We start from the raw sequence: 16,209 nt of genomic DNA, 5'->3' as shown, positions 1-16,209 counted from the left end.
TGAAATTACATGGGTTTTCTATTTAAGAAACTGTCTCTCTCTGTGTGGAAGCTGAGCACACAGTGGACCGCTATGAATCTGAACATGCAAACATCCTCTCTGCCTAAACAGCCAACAACTACATATGAAATAGATGGGAAGAGGTGGCACATTTTGAAAAGAGCTTTCCTCTTGTATTGAAGAAAAAAATGTTTCAGTTAAAATTAACAATTTAACTATTTTTAACTTTTATAACCTTTTACTTAGAACCATGGAATCACTTAAGATGCTGGACAAACATTCTGTGAGAAACCGAGAACATGGAGTATCCCTTTATCAAAGGACGGCAGGAGAACGAAGCTCATTTTACACTTTCAAGGATTTTTGTGCCATATGCTGACAATATTATATTTTAATAATTAATTGTTCATCAAAGGAAAAGATGAAGAACAGGGATGCTAAATTCAAAGTTATTCAAATTGCAAAAATGAATAATGCATGACTTTTATATTAAATACACACTGTATTAAGTAGTCTACATTTCATCCAACTCTGTCTTTCATTTTTAAACATTTTGAACTACAATATGAATAATCAACCAAGGGAAGCTTATTTAGACAGAGAAATACCTTATTTGAATGCAAACTGGAAGTATCCGACTATGATTAAATTTTGGTTATCAATTAGGGAGGGTTTTTTCCTAAGCATTTGGAAAGTCAGAGTCAGCTGTGAAAAAGAATATTTCTTGAGGAAAAAGTAGCTTTGCTAATACACAGTTTAAGTAGGGCAGGGTGTACTCGATCTAATTTTTCATGGCTACAAGCAACGCTGCAAGTTTTCATTAATGAATTCCAAAGATTAAAATTAAAAAATACATATAATTGGATTAAAATGACAACTAAAATAGACGATAATCAATTGATTATGCTTTAATAACCTAACACTTTTGAAAACAGATCATTCACTCATATCACTTCCATCTAGATACGTGGTGCAGTTCTAGAAACCAAAGTCACCAACAGATCTTCATTTGAAGCTAAAACAAAAAGGGACTCAGAAATTTAGGAGTCTACCTCCCATACCCTTCAAGAGCATACAGAAACAGTAAATGCCATGAAGGCATGCTCCTAAGAGCCTGAAACCTTTTTGAAAATGGGATTTTGAAGTCATGCCACTTTCAAAAGTTCAACCTTAAATCGGTCGTTATTACTGCTGGTAAAACTGTAAGGAGAATCATTTGCAAGCTAAGCAAGAGCATTCACCAAATATGGTAGGAATATTTTATACACATATATATATATACACATACATACGTGTACATATATAATTCCTATGAAATGGGAAAGAACAAGTGGTGTCTTCTGCTGCTCCTTGTCCTGCTCCCACTTCGGCACCCAAGCAGAAAAAAACAACTAACCAGGAAACCGGAGCCCTAGAGATCATGATCCTAACGACAGACCCTTGAACATTGACCCTTGAGCATTCCTCCAGGAAAGCACCGCTAAATGTGCCGGGGCAGCCACCGTTCCCAGGGAAGGCAGAAGAGAGCAGCACCCTAAATATCCACCGAGATGCCCCGCTAGTGCAGTACACCCAGTGTTATCAACAGTTAACAAGCAGCAATACTTTGCTTACAGCACCAAGGCTTATAAAAAAGTGTTCGCGCTAATATTTCCAAAGGAAAAATTAACAAGTAACACAGATTGATTGTTAACAATTAAGGCAAGGAATGTGACATTTAAACTACACAGTGTTCCACAGCGTAAAAAGGCACTATTGTATTTGAACTCTTACATTCACAAAAAAAAGAATTAACAGTCAGTGACATATTTGGCCTTCTGATACAAACATTCATGTCTCTCTCCCATAAAAGCAATGTGAAAAGCAGCGCTCAGTATATTCTTGTTTGGGCTGGTAAATCTCCCCACTGTTTCGCATGGGACCAATGGCCACTTTTTGTGCAACCTAACCCAGAGCAATGCAGGCATGCTTTAAAAAGCTGACCTATTTATACCCTTTATTTGTCAAGGCATCACCACTAGATGTGAACTAATACTGAATTGTGCACAATAGTTTTCCAAGCAGAGGAAAAAATTAGATCTTAAACCAGATACCAGTAAGCGCATCTCCACCAACTACCCCATTTTTCACAAGCTGATGCCAACAAATAGTATATTGCAAGAGCCATCAGTTCAATATTTTGAGTTCAAGGACTGACTTGCTAAAAATACATTCTCTAAAACGTTGGATAAAGACAGATCTGAATTTTAATCAAATCACTGCAGAGTAAGAGGCTTCTCAAGATAAGCAGGTAAACAGCACACAACTATCTGTGATCAAAACACTTTTTAAATCTAACAGGAACTTGGATTGGAGATCACAAGAAAATAACTATATGCCAAGTCCATTTATATCTCTTGGAATGCTTTGGGACTTTCATCATGCTTTTCTGTAAGAAAACAGGAACTTGGCTGCATTGAAAACAATATCTTAAAATGAGCTTATTTCCAAAATTAACGTATGTGCAAAGCCTGATAGGTGGAAACGTTACCCAGCTACACTTTGAGTAACTGAAATCTGCAATACCAATATGAAGAGCTTTGAAAATGTCCCAAATTTGTTAAACAACGTTACTGCCAATTTCATTTCCACAACGAGCCAAGTCATTCTAAAGCTTCTGCATTCAAACATTTTAAAAGCAAACACACATATGCACAAAAAAAAAATCATTAAAAAAAAAAAATCAAAAGGACACCATGGTCCTGGAGTCAGAACTCCCCAGACAAAGCAGGCTGCACACCAGAGCCAGGGACCAGGCTTACGTGGTGATTTACAGATGAGATTACAAATTTTATATGTTACTTTAACAAAAAAGATCAGCAGATGAGTACTTGCTGTGTAAATCCAGGATGAAGAGCAGTTTCTGCCAGTCCTCTGTACTCAGGGTAAATCTTGTCATTTATTGTGCAATTATTTTTCTCACTTTCATTTGTTTTTTTTAAAAAACAGAGCCTTTGCTGAACAATGTAAGGAACCGTAAGGACACAGAAAGCACAGCATGGCAGTGAGGAAGGGAATGAGATAGTAACACAATCCTGCAGACTAATTTAATCTGAGACAGCCAGGGAGTGGTACAAAAAACAGGAGGAAAGAAAAAAAGGCAAGTCTCCTATGCAAAAAAAAAAAAAAAAATTGAAGTGGAACATTTCCATGCCAGGTGTTGGTCTCAAGCTTAAATTTTCTCACTCCCTCTCTTAAAACAGATTAGGAGGAAAAGGTTTGGCTGGTGAGGAGAGGTCTTAACTCGTTAAAGAAGTGAAAAATAATTCTGACCCTTTAATGCTTAAGCACTGCTGCTGCAGAGCTTGGCAGAGCGGCTGTTGCCATTCTGGACTGCGATGAGACTTCTCCAGGTTTCAAAAAACTGAACTGGAGGCAGAGGTACATGCGGAGACAAAGCTGGAGGGACACAGAAACTAAGAAATACAGAATGGGCACCAGCAGTAGGAGGAAAAAGAAATGGTGACAAAGAGCTTAGAGGAGAAGAGGACCCCTGGAGCGAGATGGATCCTGGCAGAGGTATGGCAAAGTGGGACAGGGGAGGCCAGAGGAGCACAGGCTGTTCACGTCTGCACCAGCAGAGCCAGAGCAAAACCGCACGGTCTCAGAGTTCATCACCTGAGATGTTTTATCAAACATCCTCAAAACCCCCCAGCAAAGCACCCGGCTCCTTCCCCCTGCAGGTGCTTTGTTCACGTTCACCATCAACCTTAATTCTCAGCTTTTAACAACTGCAATCTTCTTTTTGTTAGTTCGAATTAGCTTTTCTGTGCAATATATTAATTCTATGTCAGCTCGCTGATCTCTACTCAGCCGTGACCAGCACTGCTTTCCGCAGAGCAGACAGGTGAAGGACCAGAGCTTTCCAACACTTCCATCATGTATTCTTTTAAATGATACAGACCCCTGCTGCTATGCACAGAGCTGCCCTATATAAAGGTGTGAACTTATCACCTCTGCTCTCATCTTCATTTCCCACTTCCCTCCTCCTCTCCTTCGCTCCACAGCAATCGTGTCCTGGCCCCTTTCACACGGCTACTCCGACTGTGAACACCGAAAACAAAAGAACATATCCAGATCATCCCTGAGGAAAAAGAAATGCTCCTCCGCATTTCCTTCTCAGCTTAACACATCGCGCTGCCTTCCCTTTGATGGCCTTCCTTGTTCCAAATTGGGCTGCTGCTTTCTTCAAAGTTTCACTTTAAAAGCCGAGGTCCCACGGTATCACATCTCACCCTCACCCCTCTCCCCCGCCTTTCTTCTCTACAACCCCTGGATATTTGGTGCAGAAAGCAAACAGCTTGTCAGGTGGTGTTATGGTTAAAGTTAAAAACAAAAGAAAAAACCTGTCATGCTGCTAATGGTGTTTTCTTGTTATTATGCCTTCTGGTGTGATAGATCCACAGGGTAACTAACACTGTCTGGATTGCTTTCTTTTGAGTGCTGATTTATTTTAACAGGTTATTCCCTGCCTTTTTGCCTAGGACAACTGCAGAGATGTGCAACATATTTATTCCCTATCATTTTTCATTATTAAAGCAATTCTATTTCCACAGTATTTTCAGACGGTCTCCCTAGCAGCCCCTCAAATTTCAGTGGTCACCACCCACTTGCCTGAACACCCCTCGCCCATCTCAAGGGAGACCCAAGATCACGCTCTGCTCCATGCTGAGCTTAAGTTATGACATTTTAATAGTACAAAGGCAGAAGAAAAAAGCAAGATTTTTTTTCCAAACTCCCTTTTAAATAAACAAAGGTTCTTCTCTTTCCCTCACCCCACGTTTGCAAACAAGCAACAGATGCCATCGATTCACTTTGTACCTAAGCTTTTGATCTGGCTGCACTTTGATTTTCAGTGCTCACTTTTGACAAGAAAGGGAATAAGAGCCCCATTTTTTGTGACATTAATAGAGGCTTTGCTGCTCTGGTAATTTATTTGTGCTCTGCTAATAATTTTCTGCTGATCCATGTAGATTCTCGGTGACAGACACAGAGAACGCGACAGGGAGACAAAACATGGTTTCCATCACCGTGAAAGATTCCCCAGTGGCTGCTGCTCCCTCGGACACCACTTGCCTGCACAGTGAAACAGGACTGGGAAGAGCACCCGGGCCCAACTGGGAGAGAACAAATACTGTCCAGCCTCCAGCACCGGGCACTGCCCTCGAGACTGACACCGGGGAAGGAGACTCATTTCAATGCCTTTCAGGCAGCTGGTAAGAACAAGGAAAAGGCATCTCCAAGAGGCTTAAGTACAAAACGGTACTAAAAAGGGCAAGGCAAAGACAGCAGAGGTGGGGAAAAGCAATGTTTCTGTGCAATACTCCATCCTGCTAGGTGCTCCTCTGAGAGCTTGCTGAAGCATGTGGCAGAAAAAAGCTTCAGTAGCCATTTTAATGCAAATGAACTGTATAAGACATAACTTGGTACTTCACATTCCCCTATTCCCACAAGAGCACAGTCATTCTCGCTGAGGCCTCAGGAGCTGCCCCAGCCCTTGCACAAGAGCAGCTCTGTCCTGCCCCGTGCTCCTCAGCATCACGAGGAAGGACGAGGAGCAGAGTGGGGCTCAGGGCAGGGCACCCAGCCAACCACACCAGCAGCAAAACAGAGGCAGAAAAGTCTGATTTGCAGCACCAGGACTGGGCTATGTGTGGTGCAAGTACAGCCAGACATTAGTGACTTTATTACTTCACCTAATGATCCAGCTTCAATGATTTGCACCATCCCACCAGCACCAGCATTGCTGGAGACCTTTCCTGTCAGCTTTCGTGATGAGAAGAGCATTTGAAGAGGAGCTAAAAGACCTGCAGTGGTCAGAGTTGAAAGACATTGGCAAGCTGGCATCAGAAAATTCCTATCTCGCCTGCCCGTACTCCATCCCTTCTGCAGAGAGAGGGCTGCACGCTCCCAGCTGTCAGTCCCCAGCGGGCTCCGCGGCAGACGCACACTTGCCGTGCGCTTCACGGCAGGGAAAGCAGGAGTGAGAATAGCAGGCACCTCGCTGGCAGGAGGTGTGACAAATCCTTGGCAGAGCACAAAACCAAAAGCAATTTTAAAATCAGCAACAGGCATCTGACAGCTCTGAAAAGAGCCTCCTCAGCATTCGCGTGCCTTTACAATGCTCTGCGAGGGCGGATACGAGAGCTGGGGAGCATCGACATGATGGGAACGTACTGTTCGGAAGGAAGATGCAGGGCAAATCCGAAAGCATTATCATTGATCCAAGCATTGTTAGGCTGTTTGGTGCATCACTGGTTTTCCTTCCAGCTAAGAAACTTTATATGGTTGCTCATGTAAAATTAAGCTTAATGTGGCATTAAGATTCTACAAAATTATGCCTGGAGATGAGGAAACAAAGTGAACTCTGAATAGCGACTAAGCCTGTATTGATTTTTATGCGTGCGTTTCTCCATCATTGTTACTAAGCTGGTGACACTGTGAAGGGCACAATTATTTATGTTCCATCAAATTAGCAAGTAATTCAAATCCCTGACGAAATCTCAAGCAAAAATTGCTTTCACTTCCACAGAAAGTCCTTCTGACATTTAAATTGTTCACTTACCCTTGGAAGGGCACTGTAGGAATACAAGAACTTCACAGAAAAAAAACAAAAAGCTATGCAAGAAAAATGAAAAACCAGTTCAGCGCTCATCAGTATCATCACTACATCTAACTGAGGGTCACTGGATCGGTCACCATCAGGGGGACAGGCCAGCATGGGTACCCTATAGAGCGAGCCCTCATATAGGACGAGGCCTTCTAGTACCACACACGGCAAATGAAGAAACGCGGATGGGGAAGAGTGTGTTTGTGTGGGTGTGTAATTTCCTCTTTGAAAACTGAATGATTGTGAGGAAAGATTGACTGTCCAGCACAACTCAGGAAGGATGCTTTGTCAGTTGGAGGCACAGGGATATGGAAAACCAAGGAAATCTTACTTAAATAGGCATGCTGAGTTGGGGCACATGGGAGATGCAAAGCTGAGGGGCTGCTGATCTCTCCAGCCAGCAGAGGATTTACAAACTCAGCCTAATTTAAAAGTAATGGTTATCTCAGCATTCACATGTATTCTTGATTTCAACGTTATAGGCTTGTGCCTTTGTATTGTGATGACCACCTAAAAATAACGTGGGGATGGAAATGTTACAAAATGCAAAGAAACTTAACTTTTCAATTTTGCCTTTCTCCAGTTCCTTTTGTTGGATCCCTGCTTGATCCAACAACTCTATCCAAAAACCACAAGAGTTTTCCACTGTATTTCAGTCCAAAAAGTCTGCGTTGCCTTGGGGTCTCAGTTGGATTCAGCCAAATGGAAGGCAGGAAGAACCTTTTCAGATAAATTCCTAAAAATGTGCTAATGGAAGATGTAAGTAAACTACATCAAGAAAAGAAATCAGGGTGTCTGGAATAAAAGCTCACATCTTTACTATTATGCTATATAATAACATTAAAAGAGAGATACGATATGAGAATTCTTCACTGAAACGTTCCATCAACATTTAACTTAAAGAGAACAATTTCTTTGAACAACTACTTTGTAGGAGGAAATCCCTTACTCTAGCCACCAAAAGAGCCTTAGAAAAGGCCTTTAATCAGGGCCTTTGAAACAGGAAGGAAAGCAAGATTTTCCTCTTTTTCTTCCTGAATGTTTTGAAAAGGAAACAAGCTATTGAAATATATCAAGTGATTTCCTTTACTTGAAACACTAGCTGCCTTCTGTGCATTGTGAGCAAAACAAAAATAAACGCCTTTTATCCACCCAGATTTTGCTGCGGGTAGGCAGCACCAAGATGGACTAATCATTATGTGGTCAGGGAATCACAACCCCGGGACCGTGTCACATCCCACCCAAACAATTATTTTGGGGAACAGAATAACACTGTTAGGAGACACCGGTATGATTACCCGCTAGCGGCTATTTCGGCTGCAGCAGTGAGGAGCAAGAGAGGCACCGAAAAAAACCCCAATGAGATGGCTAAAACACTGCCGCGCTCGCAGCGGGTAAAGAGTCTTGAAATAGAAGGCAGGTAGAAAACAAAGCTAAAAAGAGATTCTGGTCCAGTTAAATGGCAGCTTGACATCATTGTCAAATTACTCTGCCACTGAAAAATCCTTGCAGCCCAACTCGTCCTCGCTTTATTTTTGCTAGCCTGTTTCGTGACCCAGTGGGAGCTAGATAATAACATCTATTTTTGTGGAAAACAACACAGTTTTTCAGCTCAATGTGTTGTTTTTATTTCACAGTAGAACACTGCAATTTATAAACAGCAAAACCTATGGAAAATTCTCTAAATGAAGGACTTTATGGTATGTTATCATTTAACCCCCATTTTTCACTTTCATTGGATTTACAGGTGTTCCCAGTTGCAATGTTAAATGACTCTGAAAGTAGAGCAATTAATCCAAAATCCTATTTCTTTTAATCTAACACTGCCAGCTAGTTTTAGGTTGGCAGTCAAGAAAAAAAAAAAATGTTTGTTAAGCTCTGCAGCACTAGCTAATGTCTAAAGACAATCCTCGGAAAAGGTGCAAAGATGTTTTATCACAGCACTATAGATGGGACAGAGATTTATTACAGTACCTAGCACCATTCCAGCAGATGCCTTTCGAATTACAATGAGATTATTAAAACTTTACAAATCATTATATTAAAACCTGACAAGAGTACTTTGGGAATTGGAGCTTCTTGATGTCATTGCTAATGATGCATTACTGGTGATAAGGTTTCAGGAAAATTCCTGAGTAAAAACTGGTTATAAAAATATAAAATATATTAATATTTATTTCAGTACCTGCTATACGTTCAAGGATAATAGGTTTATATGCGTCAGAACAGCCAAATGATCATATTTATGTCAGCATTAGAAAGATGTTCATCTGCCACAAAGTTTAATTAATTTTCACAGATAGTTAATTTTCTGTTTCATTATCAGCTCCCTAAATTTGAAAGACAAATAATTTATAAACAAATAGAAACTTCAGAGAGGAGTATTTTTAGAGCAAACAGAAGATAAATAGCAGGAGTGAAGCATCAACGCTGCCTTCGAAGTACTAATACAAATGATACATTGTAGTGGGTTTTGATTGATAACTTATGCATTCTAGAGCACTGACTGAAAAGAAACAAATTGTTTACTGTTAACCCCAACCCATTTTCAGGTAACAAATGACTCCGATCTTTACCAATCAAATAATGGCGGTGATGCCCTTAAACATCAATGAATGAGGAATGTGCAGGCTCACCGCGTCCTTCCAGAGGTGACTTGATCCCTTAAGGACAATATTCCTGCCCTTCTCCCCTTCCCAGCAAGAAGGAAGTTTAAGCAGCTACTTACCGTGATGTACGACGCCCTTCAACCCATGGATAATGGGATCCAGTGCTGGATTGTCCCTCTGACTGACCTACATGCAAAGGATACAGGATTGGTTACATCTATTCTGGCATCAGGCAGAACAGTTTCAGTTTAATCTTCTAAAAAGGAAAAAAAAAAAAAAAAAAAAAAGATGTCTAACAAGCTGCTTAGTTCTCACATTTACAATGGTTCTTCACCAAATGTCAAAGATACATGGCGTAATAAAATAAAGTAAGGAAGGTTAAATCAAAAGAAAGCATCCTCTGAATTCATTAAAACATTAGCTGTATTATCACCCCAGCAAAGCCTAAAAAAAGAAAGGTGATCTTTCTCCACCTACTTCCACTTTCATAGAGGAAAACTGCTGCGATAAACAGAAGTTATCTCAGACCAGTCCATCCCTTACTGAGGGGAATAAACCTGGTTCTGTCACTGATATCAGTGAAGCTGGAGCTGTTTCAGCCGTAACAGAGTTGGGCCTTGGCATCTCTTTACTATTTGTGTTTCTACATTTATTTGATTTAGTGTCACTTAGACATGGGAGAGGGAAAAAAAAAGAATTTGTGAGAGGATTTTTGACAATGGAATTGCCTGTAATGCCAGACCAAAAACTGGTACCCTGCAGTATTTCTTCTATCACCCAGCCATCCCCCATGTCCTCTGCAACGGTGAGACCCAGCACCAGAGAGAGGAGGGGAAGGCAGCAGGAAGGATTAACCCTGCTGAGCTCCACAACTTACAAATTAAACCCATCACTTCAGTCGCTTACTTGTTACATAGCCAAGGAATTTACAACCAGTAATACAATTTTTTTTTTTTAACCTTTTGCCTCTTCAGAGGTATTGAAGGAATAACTCACAATTTCTGTGAATGTGTTCTGTTATTTAAGACACTTGCCAATTTACTTTTGGGAAATAAATACTGCCATGTACCTCATTCATGTGGTACTTTTCGTCCCGTGTCCCCCCCCCGCCACCCAGTATCAGAAGCCTGAGCAGTGTTGATCATTTTTGGATGGACTGCTCCCAATGGGCAAACACAGTGAGTGCAAAAGAGCTCTGTACTTTGTTGCCTGCCCGTGATCTCAATGTCATGAGGACAAACAAGAGTTTAATCCCTTTATGGCCATGTATTAACCTCTGAGGAAAGGAGTGAAGACAGAAGAAGAAATCCCTCAGAGAAGATCTTCTGCCAAACACAGAACACACTGTTACATGGAGCGCAAAACCAGCTTAGAGTGCATTCTTGGGAAGAGGACACCATTGTCTGCAGCCCATCCAAAAAATGCATTATTGTAACAAAATCACAAATTCTAATGGCCTCTGGAGAGAACTTGGATCTACTAGCCCAAGTTTAAGAAGCACAAGCGTGTTTCTTGTCGTCCTTCCTCCCCATGACTAATTAGGAATTGTAGAAACCTTATTATCTTCTTAGCCAATTGCATTGGAAAAACCCACAACAAGCCGCCTTTCTTTTTTCTGTTTATTTGGCCTTTGAACTACTCTGTTGTGCGCAGGACACATTTTCGTGCTCCTGTCTAGAGACAAAATGTTTTGTTTTGGTTTGGTGTTTTAAATGAAATTTGAAGATCCTTTTCTCATCACAGTACTCCAGAACTTGCAACGATCAGGTAGGGCAAGGTACACAATAAAATTATGAAAGCAGCAACAGCAGCTTTGAAATATATACAGCTTAGATGTTACTGGCAATAATATTATTAGCCCTGAAGGCTGTAAGCTCTTTGAAGCATGAACTTTTATATGCCCAAAGGGGTGCTCTGTACACTTTGGATTCTGTATCAGTAATAATCACAGTACACTGAACCCAATGACCCACTTTGTAGGTCCTGTCTGGCTTCTGGCAAATCAACAGTAAACACTAAAAACGCAGAGCTGTTGCAAGACACATTCCTGCGTCTTTTCCATTTATTCAGGTTTCTCCAAGCCATGGCTACCACTAACACCCCTCCCAACACTAAAAAAAAGCTACCAGCAATTTAGGACAAGACTGTAAGAAAAACTTGCACTGGATTTGAGCAATGTTTTACTTATTGCCGCTTAACCATAAGTTGCAAAGAGTTTTATTTTGTTTGCTTTGTTTTTATTTCTGGTGACAGTTGCAATCAGTTTGATGAAAGCAAATAGATGGAAAGAATCCTAAAGGTTAAAACTCTTCCTTTTGGGATTTTCTGTCAAAGTAGATCAATTCTGAATCTCAGCCTTGGCAGCGTCCCTTTAGTCTGCTGAGGTGGTATGCCTGTACAGACCCAGCCATGCTACCTTTTGGATAGCATATTCTGCAAATGTGCCGTGTTCTTCAATAGCATGAAATCAACAGTCACCTCATTTCTTTGGGGACTGGAAAGAAATGCTCCATACATCTACAATCATGTTTTCTCCGAGGGTATGGGGAGCGGGATCTCATGTTTCTTTAAAAATCACATGCAAACAAGTAACACTTGCAGAGATGTCAGTTCAGACCTGTATTGGATACAGTCTTCTTTTCCTTCCGGACGCTTTTCCCTTTTTTTCCTTATACTCACACACTGTTCTCACTACAACTGTTTCAGGATCTTGGCAAGACCATTAGAAAAGTGCTCAAAAGTTTTCTCATTTTGTGGAATGGTTCAGGCTTCAGAGCAAAACTTTTCTTACATCTTTTTTTCTTCAAGTTCTCAAAAAAAAAAAAGCCACCTTGAATTTCCTCCTTTTTTTCCTGTCACTTCTCTGTATCCTTTTTCTGTCCGTGTTCATAGAGAAAAGGAGGTTTCTGAAACCCAAAATGTCAAGTTCTATCCCCATTGCTGTATGTCTCTGGTTTAACTGGCCTGGAGCTACCATGCTGGTTGAGATCAGAGATTCACCCTTACAAGAATCCTGTCTCTGACAACAGTTGATACTTAAAAGAAAAGAAGGTCAAAAAATGCAGAAACAAAAAATGGACAAAAATCCAACACATGCCTGCCAAAGCTGTGCAAAGCTTTGCTTTTCCTTCCACCTCGCTCAAAAGGCTAACAGAGAAGAAACATCACGAATGAAAATTTCTCAAGCACAGGAATTTCACACACAAGCACAAACCTGCTATGCTGCTGGTCCTGAGCATGCTGCACAGCAAGTATTAATGGGACAGATGGAAAACCATCCTGAAATTGCCCTAAAATACCCACAGTACCACTGCTACAAATGTTGTTTCCTGAACAAGATGCTTTTGCTCAAGGCTGACTAACACTCTATAGGTCTGCAGTAAACAGGATAAATAATGCTTGCGTGCATCATTTATAATTGAAAAATGCCTGTAATCCTCTTCAGCAGAAATAAATAGGTAACCATCATGCTAAGCGCAAGGGAAGAATAAACACAAAGCTATCATTAAGCAGTTTCCTGTGCTAACAGAGCTCTCACCATAGGGTAAATATGGGATGAACATGACATGAGGAAGCAAAATCTCTTTGTTTATCATACCCTTTGGGTGACTTCGATACTTGATGCACATGCCATTCCATGTAGAACGAATGGCTTGATGTTACTGCAATGAATAAAACAAGCACTTGCAATGTAGGAAGAGATAATGCACAAGTGACCCCATTCTGCAGTCATAAAACAGAGATGTTCTTCAAGTGAAGTCACGGTGGAAATCATTACCCTAGACAGGCTGCATTTACTTACAGCTCCTGCATCTAATGTGGGGACTGAGAAATGATTCATTCCTCAGTGAACAACAAGGTTGATCAGTCATGAACTCTATTGACAACAGCGTTAACACCTTTCAACAGCACAACTTCTTGTTCCCTTGCTCAAAAGTGCTGTTCCTACAGCCTTACCCTCAGAGTCGACATGGCAGGAGGCGGCCAGGGAGCTAAGCACCTTCTCACAATAACGTTATGAATACTCCAAAGAGGAAAGTTCCAGCGAAGGAGCAGAGCAGGAGTATGGTGAGAGGACAGACACCACTGCAGCCAGGCTGATCATGCTAGTACGGGCACCAAACCACAACATGCAAAACCAGACTTTACTGGGCAAGGTACTAATCTATAGAAAGCCTCCGTGTTACAGCAGTACTAAGATCACCATGTCCTAGTGAGTTAAAAAGAACCCAGCCAGTTCCCATTCTCTATCATACATTGTACATTGAGCAGCCAAAACTTACTGCTTGTCTGATTATTTTATCAGAACCTCCTGAAATCTCTGATTTTACAAAAATCAGCAGAGTTGTAAAGTGTTAAAATTTATACCACATGCTATATAATTCAAATCATATGCTGAAGTCATGTAAATAAACCATGACTTCTCTTTCTGCTGGAAACAGTGCTATAAAGCAGAAACAAAAAAAGGTCTCGGGCAAAAATTTTGAGCTTACAATGACTCTTTTAGGAAAAATAACAAATAAAACCAGAAAAATAGGGGAACCTCTAAACAGACATTGAAGCAGTTAGAAACTCCACAGCAACACCAGATCTTACCTTCAAGACCCCTGCCCAAAGGGCCAGACTCCCCCCATTTCCCATTCCTCTGGGCAGCCTCCCCAGCAGCCAGGTTATCCTCTCCCCAGCCAACATGGAAAGGGCTGGGGGAAGCATCACAAAGCTCACTAAACATCATTGGTACCAGTCATCTTGTGAAAAGTAGCTTGAACAGCTCAGGGGTAAGGAATACACTTACCTTTAAAATACAGGTTTAAATAGAAGAAAAGAGTGTGGGGAGAAAAGAACAGAAGAAAATCTACCTATTCGGAGGGATACAAAATACAAATTTCTCCCTTTTCCACCTTAAAAAAAAAATTCTGGCATTTAGACTTATTAAACTGTCATAAATTTGCAGCAACTGCTTTCAAGCTCATTAAATGAGCTCACAGACAGTATTGCAAAGCATCTCAAAACGAAGGAGAATGCCACAGTCGGCTATATTGAAAGGCAAAATGACATGCATTTTGTGCAAGTCAGAGGAAAATGAATGGCAACAATTTTGTAATGCAGTACCTGAGCCTTTCCCCTCCGAATAGTGATATAATTTACTTTTCTCTCCCACTGCAACATTTGGCCCTTGACTTGGAAACTAAATCTTCAATCTATCAAGCCTCATCCATCTGCTAAGTAAAATGGCCAAGACAATCTGCATGCCCTGAATTCGATATAGCCAGCTGCTCCCAGAGTGCCGCGGCATTAACATCCAGAGACCATCCTCTTGCACTGGAAAGGACGGTGTCTGCCAAGGATGAATGACTACATACTTAACCGTGGCAGCTGAAGCCAGTGACAGTGGCTGACACAGAGAGATGCCAATGTGTCAAATCCTACTTTCAATTACAATGGTGGAAGTCAGGGGTAATATTCCCCCAACCACGCGCCTTCAGCTCCCATTCAGCTTACGGTTAACATCTACAGCTCGCCAGCCAAATACTCAAGTCTCCAAACACTCTGTACAAACAACTAAGAAGAAAAAGAAAACTATTATAAATTAACTAGGTTGCAGAGATTAGATTGTCCTGTAGGGTTTCAGGACAATCATCATGGTTAAACAATTTACTCTCTTATCAGCTCAGTGGTGTTGGACAGATGCCAGTCCTCAATCTCTACAGGAAAGGACCTGATTTTCACTTCATTAGAACAGAAATGAGAAGAATCCCATTAATGCAAACATTATGCCACATAATACGTATTTTAACATCACAGCAACAGCATTTCAAAGAATCCAAGATAATCATAATAAAAAGAAACATACTTTTCTCAGCAGAGGGAAAAGTACTTGGCATATTGCTCGTGAAACTCTTCAAATTCGTGTCTTTGGGGCCAAATTGTTTTAGAGCTAGCTTACAGCCTGGGCAGGTCCTACTCCTAAGCCTTCTGAACGATGATGCTTTAACCCTGCATTGGTCTGCAGCATTGTGAAAGGACACACATCCTGGCTTTGTGGTATGCACCCTTTTGCTTAGCACAAAGCCTATTGTCTCACCGCTCTCTTCTCTCCCTTTTGAAGTCCACAATGTAAAAGCTGGTTGTGGATAAATACCTCATTTTTCAAACATTTCTGAATAAAAGGAAGTGAAAGATTTCAGCCAGATCTGGAATGTGGATGAACAGATATGAAAAGTTTACATGTGCTTTGCTTTGAAATACAGTAGGAAATACTTATTTGGACCTTTTCAGGAGAACTGAAGAACCGACGGGTGAGAAGGGGTACTGGTCAACACTACAGCACACTGAGCTATCTGTGAAGGCAAGAAAATGCCTACAGACCTCCTAACACAATGATAAGCTAGATTTGGTTCTGTTTTTCACAAGCACTAAATGATCCAAGAATGATATATCCCTGCTCCTCCACAGATGATATTTTCTTCCATCTCCCCCATATATGCTATAATTGCACATCTCCTATACGAGGCGATGCAAAGGAACAAATCTAGCCAAGAGCCCGCAGCCAGACAGAGGTGAGCTGGGAGACAGAAAGCATTTGCCATGTAATGAATGGACTGCCCAAATGTAGAATATATTTGTAAAGGAAAACAAGAAATGGAAACAGCCCCCTTAGTACTTCAAGTTGCTGCTCATGTGTAAAATCAGAGAGAATAACAGGTACCCAGGCAAGATGTGACATGGGACCTTATGCTGGCACACGCACTATTTCACACAGATACTGCCATGAACTTTGATTTTTTTAAAAAATGTGCATTAGAGCAGAGTTTGCCTTTGCCTACAGCAACTGGTTTCAGGTTCAGTGATTTGAAGGCAAATTCTGTTGAGTTAAATCTGGGTTTTGGCCTTCAGGTGTTAAGAACACTGCTATGAATGAAAATACACGAAGTCATAGCAGTGCATACG

General features: G+C 41.1%; 1 protein-coding gene across 1 annotated transcript in view; it reads right to left on the bottom strand.

The window, feature by feature from the left end:
* The window catches only part of PTPRG (protein tyrosine phosphatase receptor type G), a 401,938-nt gene that overhangs the window by 101,208 nt on the left and 284,521 nt on the right, over positions 1 to 16,209 (bottom strand). Inside the window, exon 6 of the mRNA XM_086755857.1 lies at positions 9,378 to 9,444. Within this exon, the coding sequence (XP_086611983.1) occupies positions 9,378 to 9,444 (67 nt within the window). The remainder of the gene's footprint in view (positions 1 to 9,377; positions 9,445 to 16,209) is intronic.

Source organism: Chlamydotis macqueenii, chromosome 10 (genome assembly GCF_036417535.1).
Source record: "Chlamydotis macqueenii isolate bChlMac1 chromosome 10, bChlMac1.mat, whole genome shotgun sequence".
Classification (NCBI taxonomy): Eukaryota; Metazoa; Chordata; class Aves; order Otidiformes; family Otididae; genus Chlamydotis; species Chlamydotis macqueenii.
This window is presented reverse-complemented; position numbering and strand designations above follow the sequence as displayed.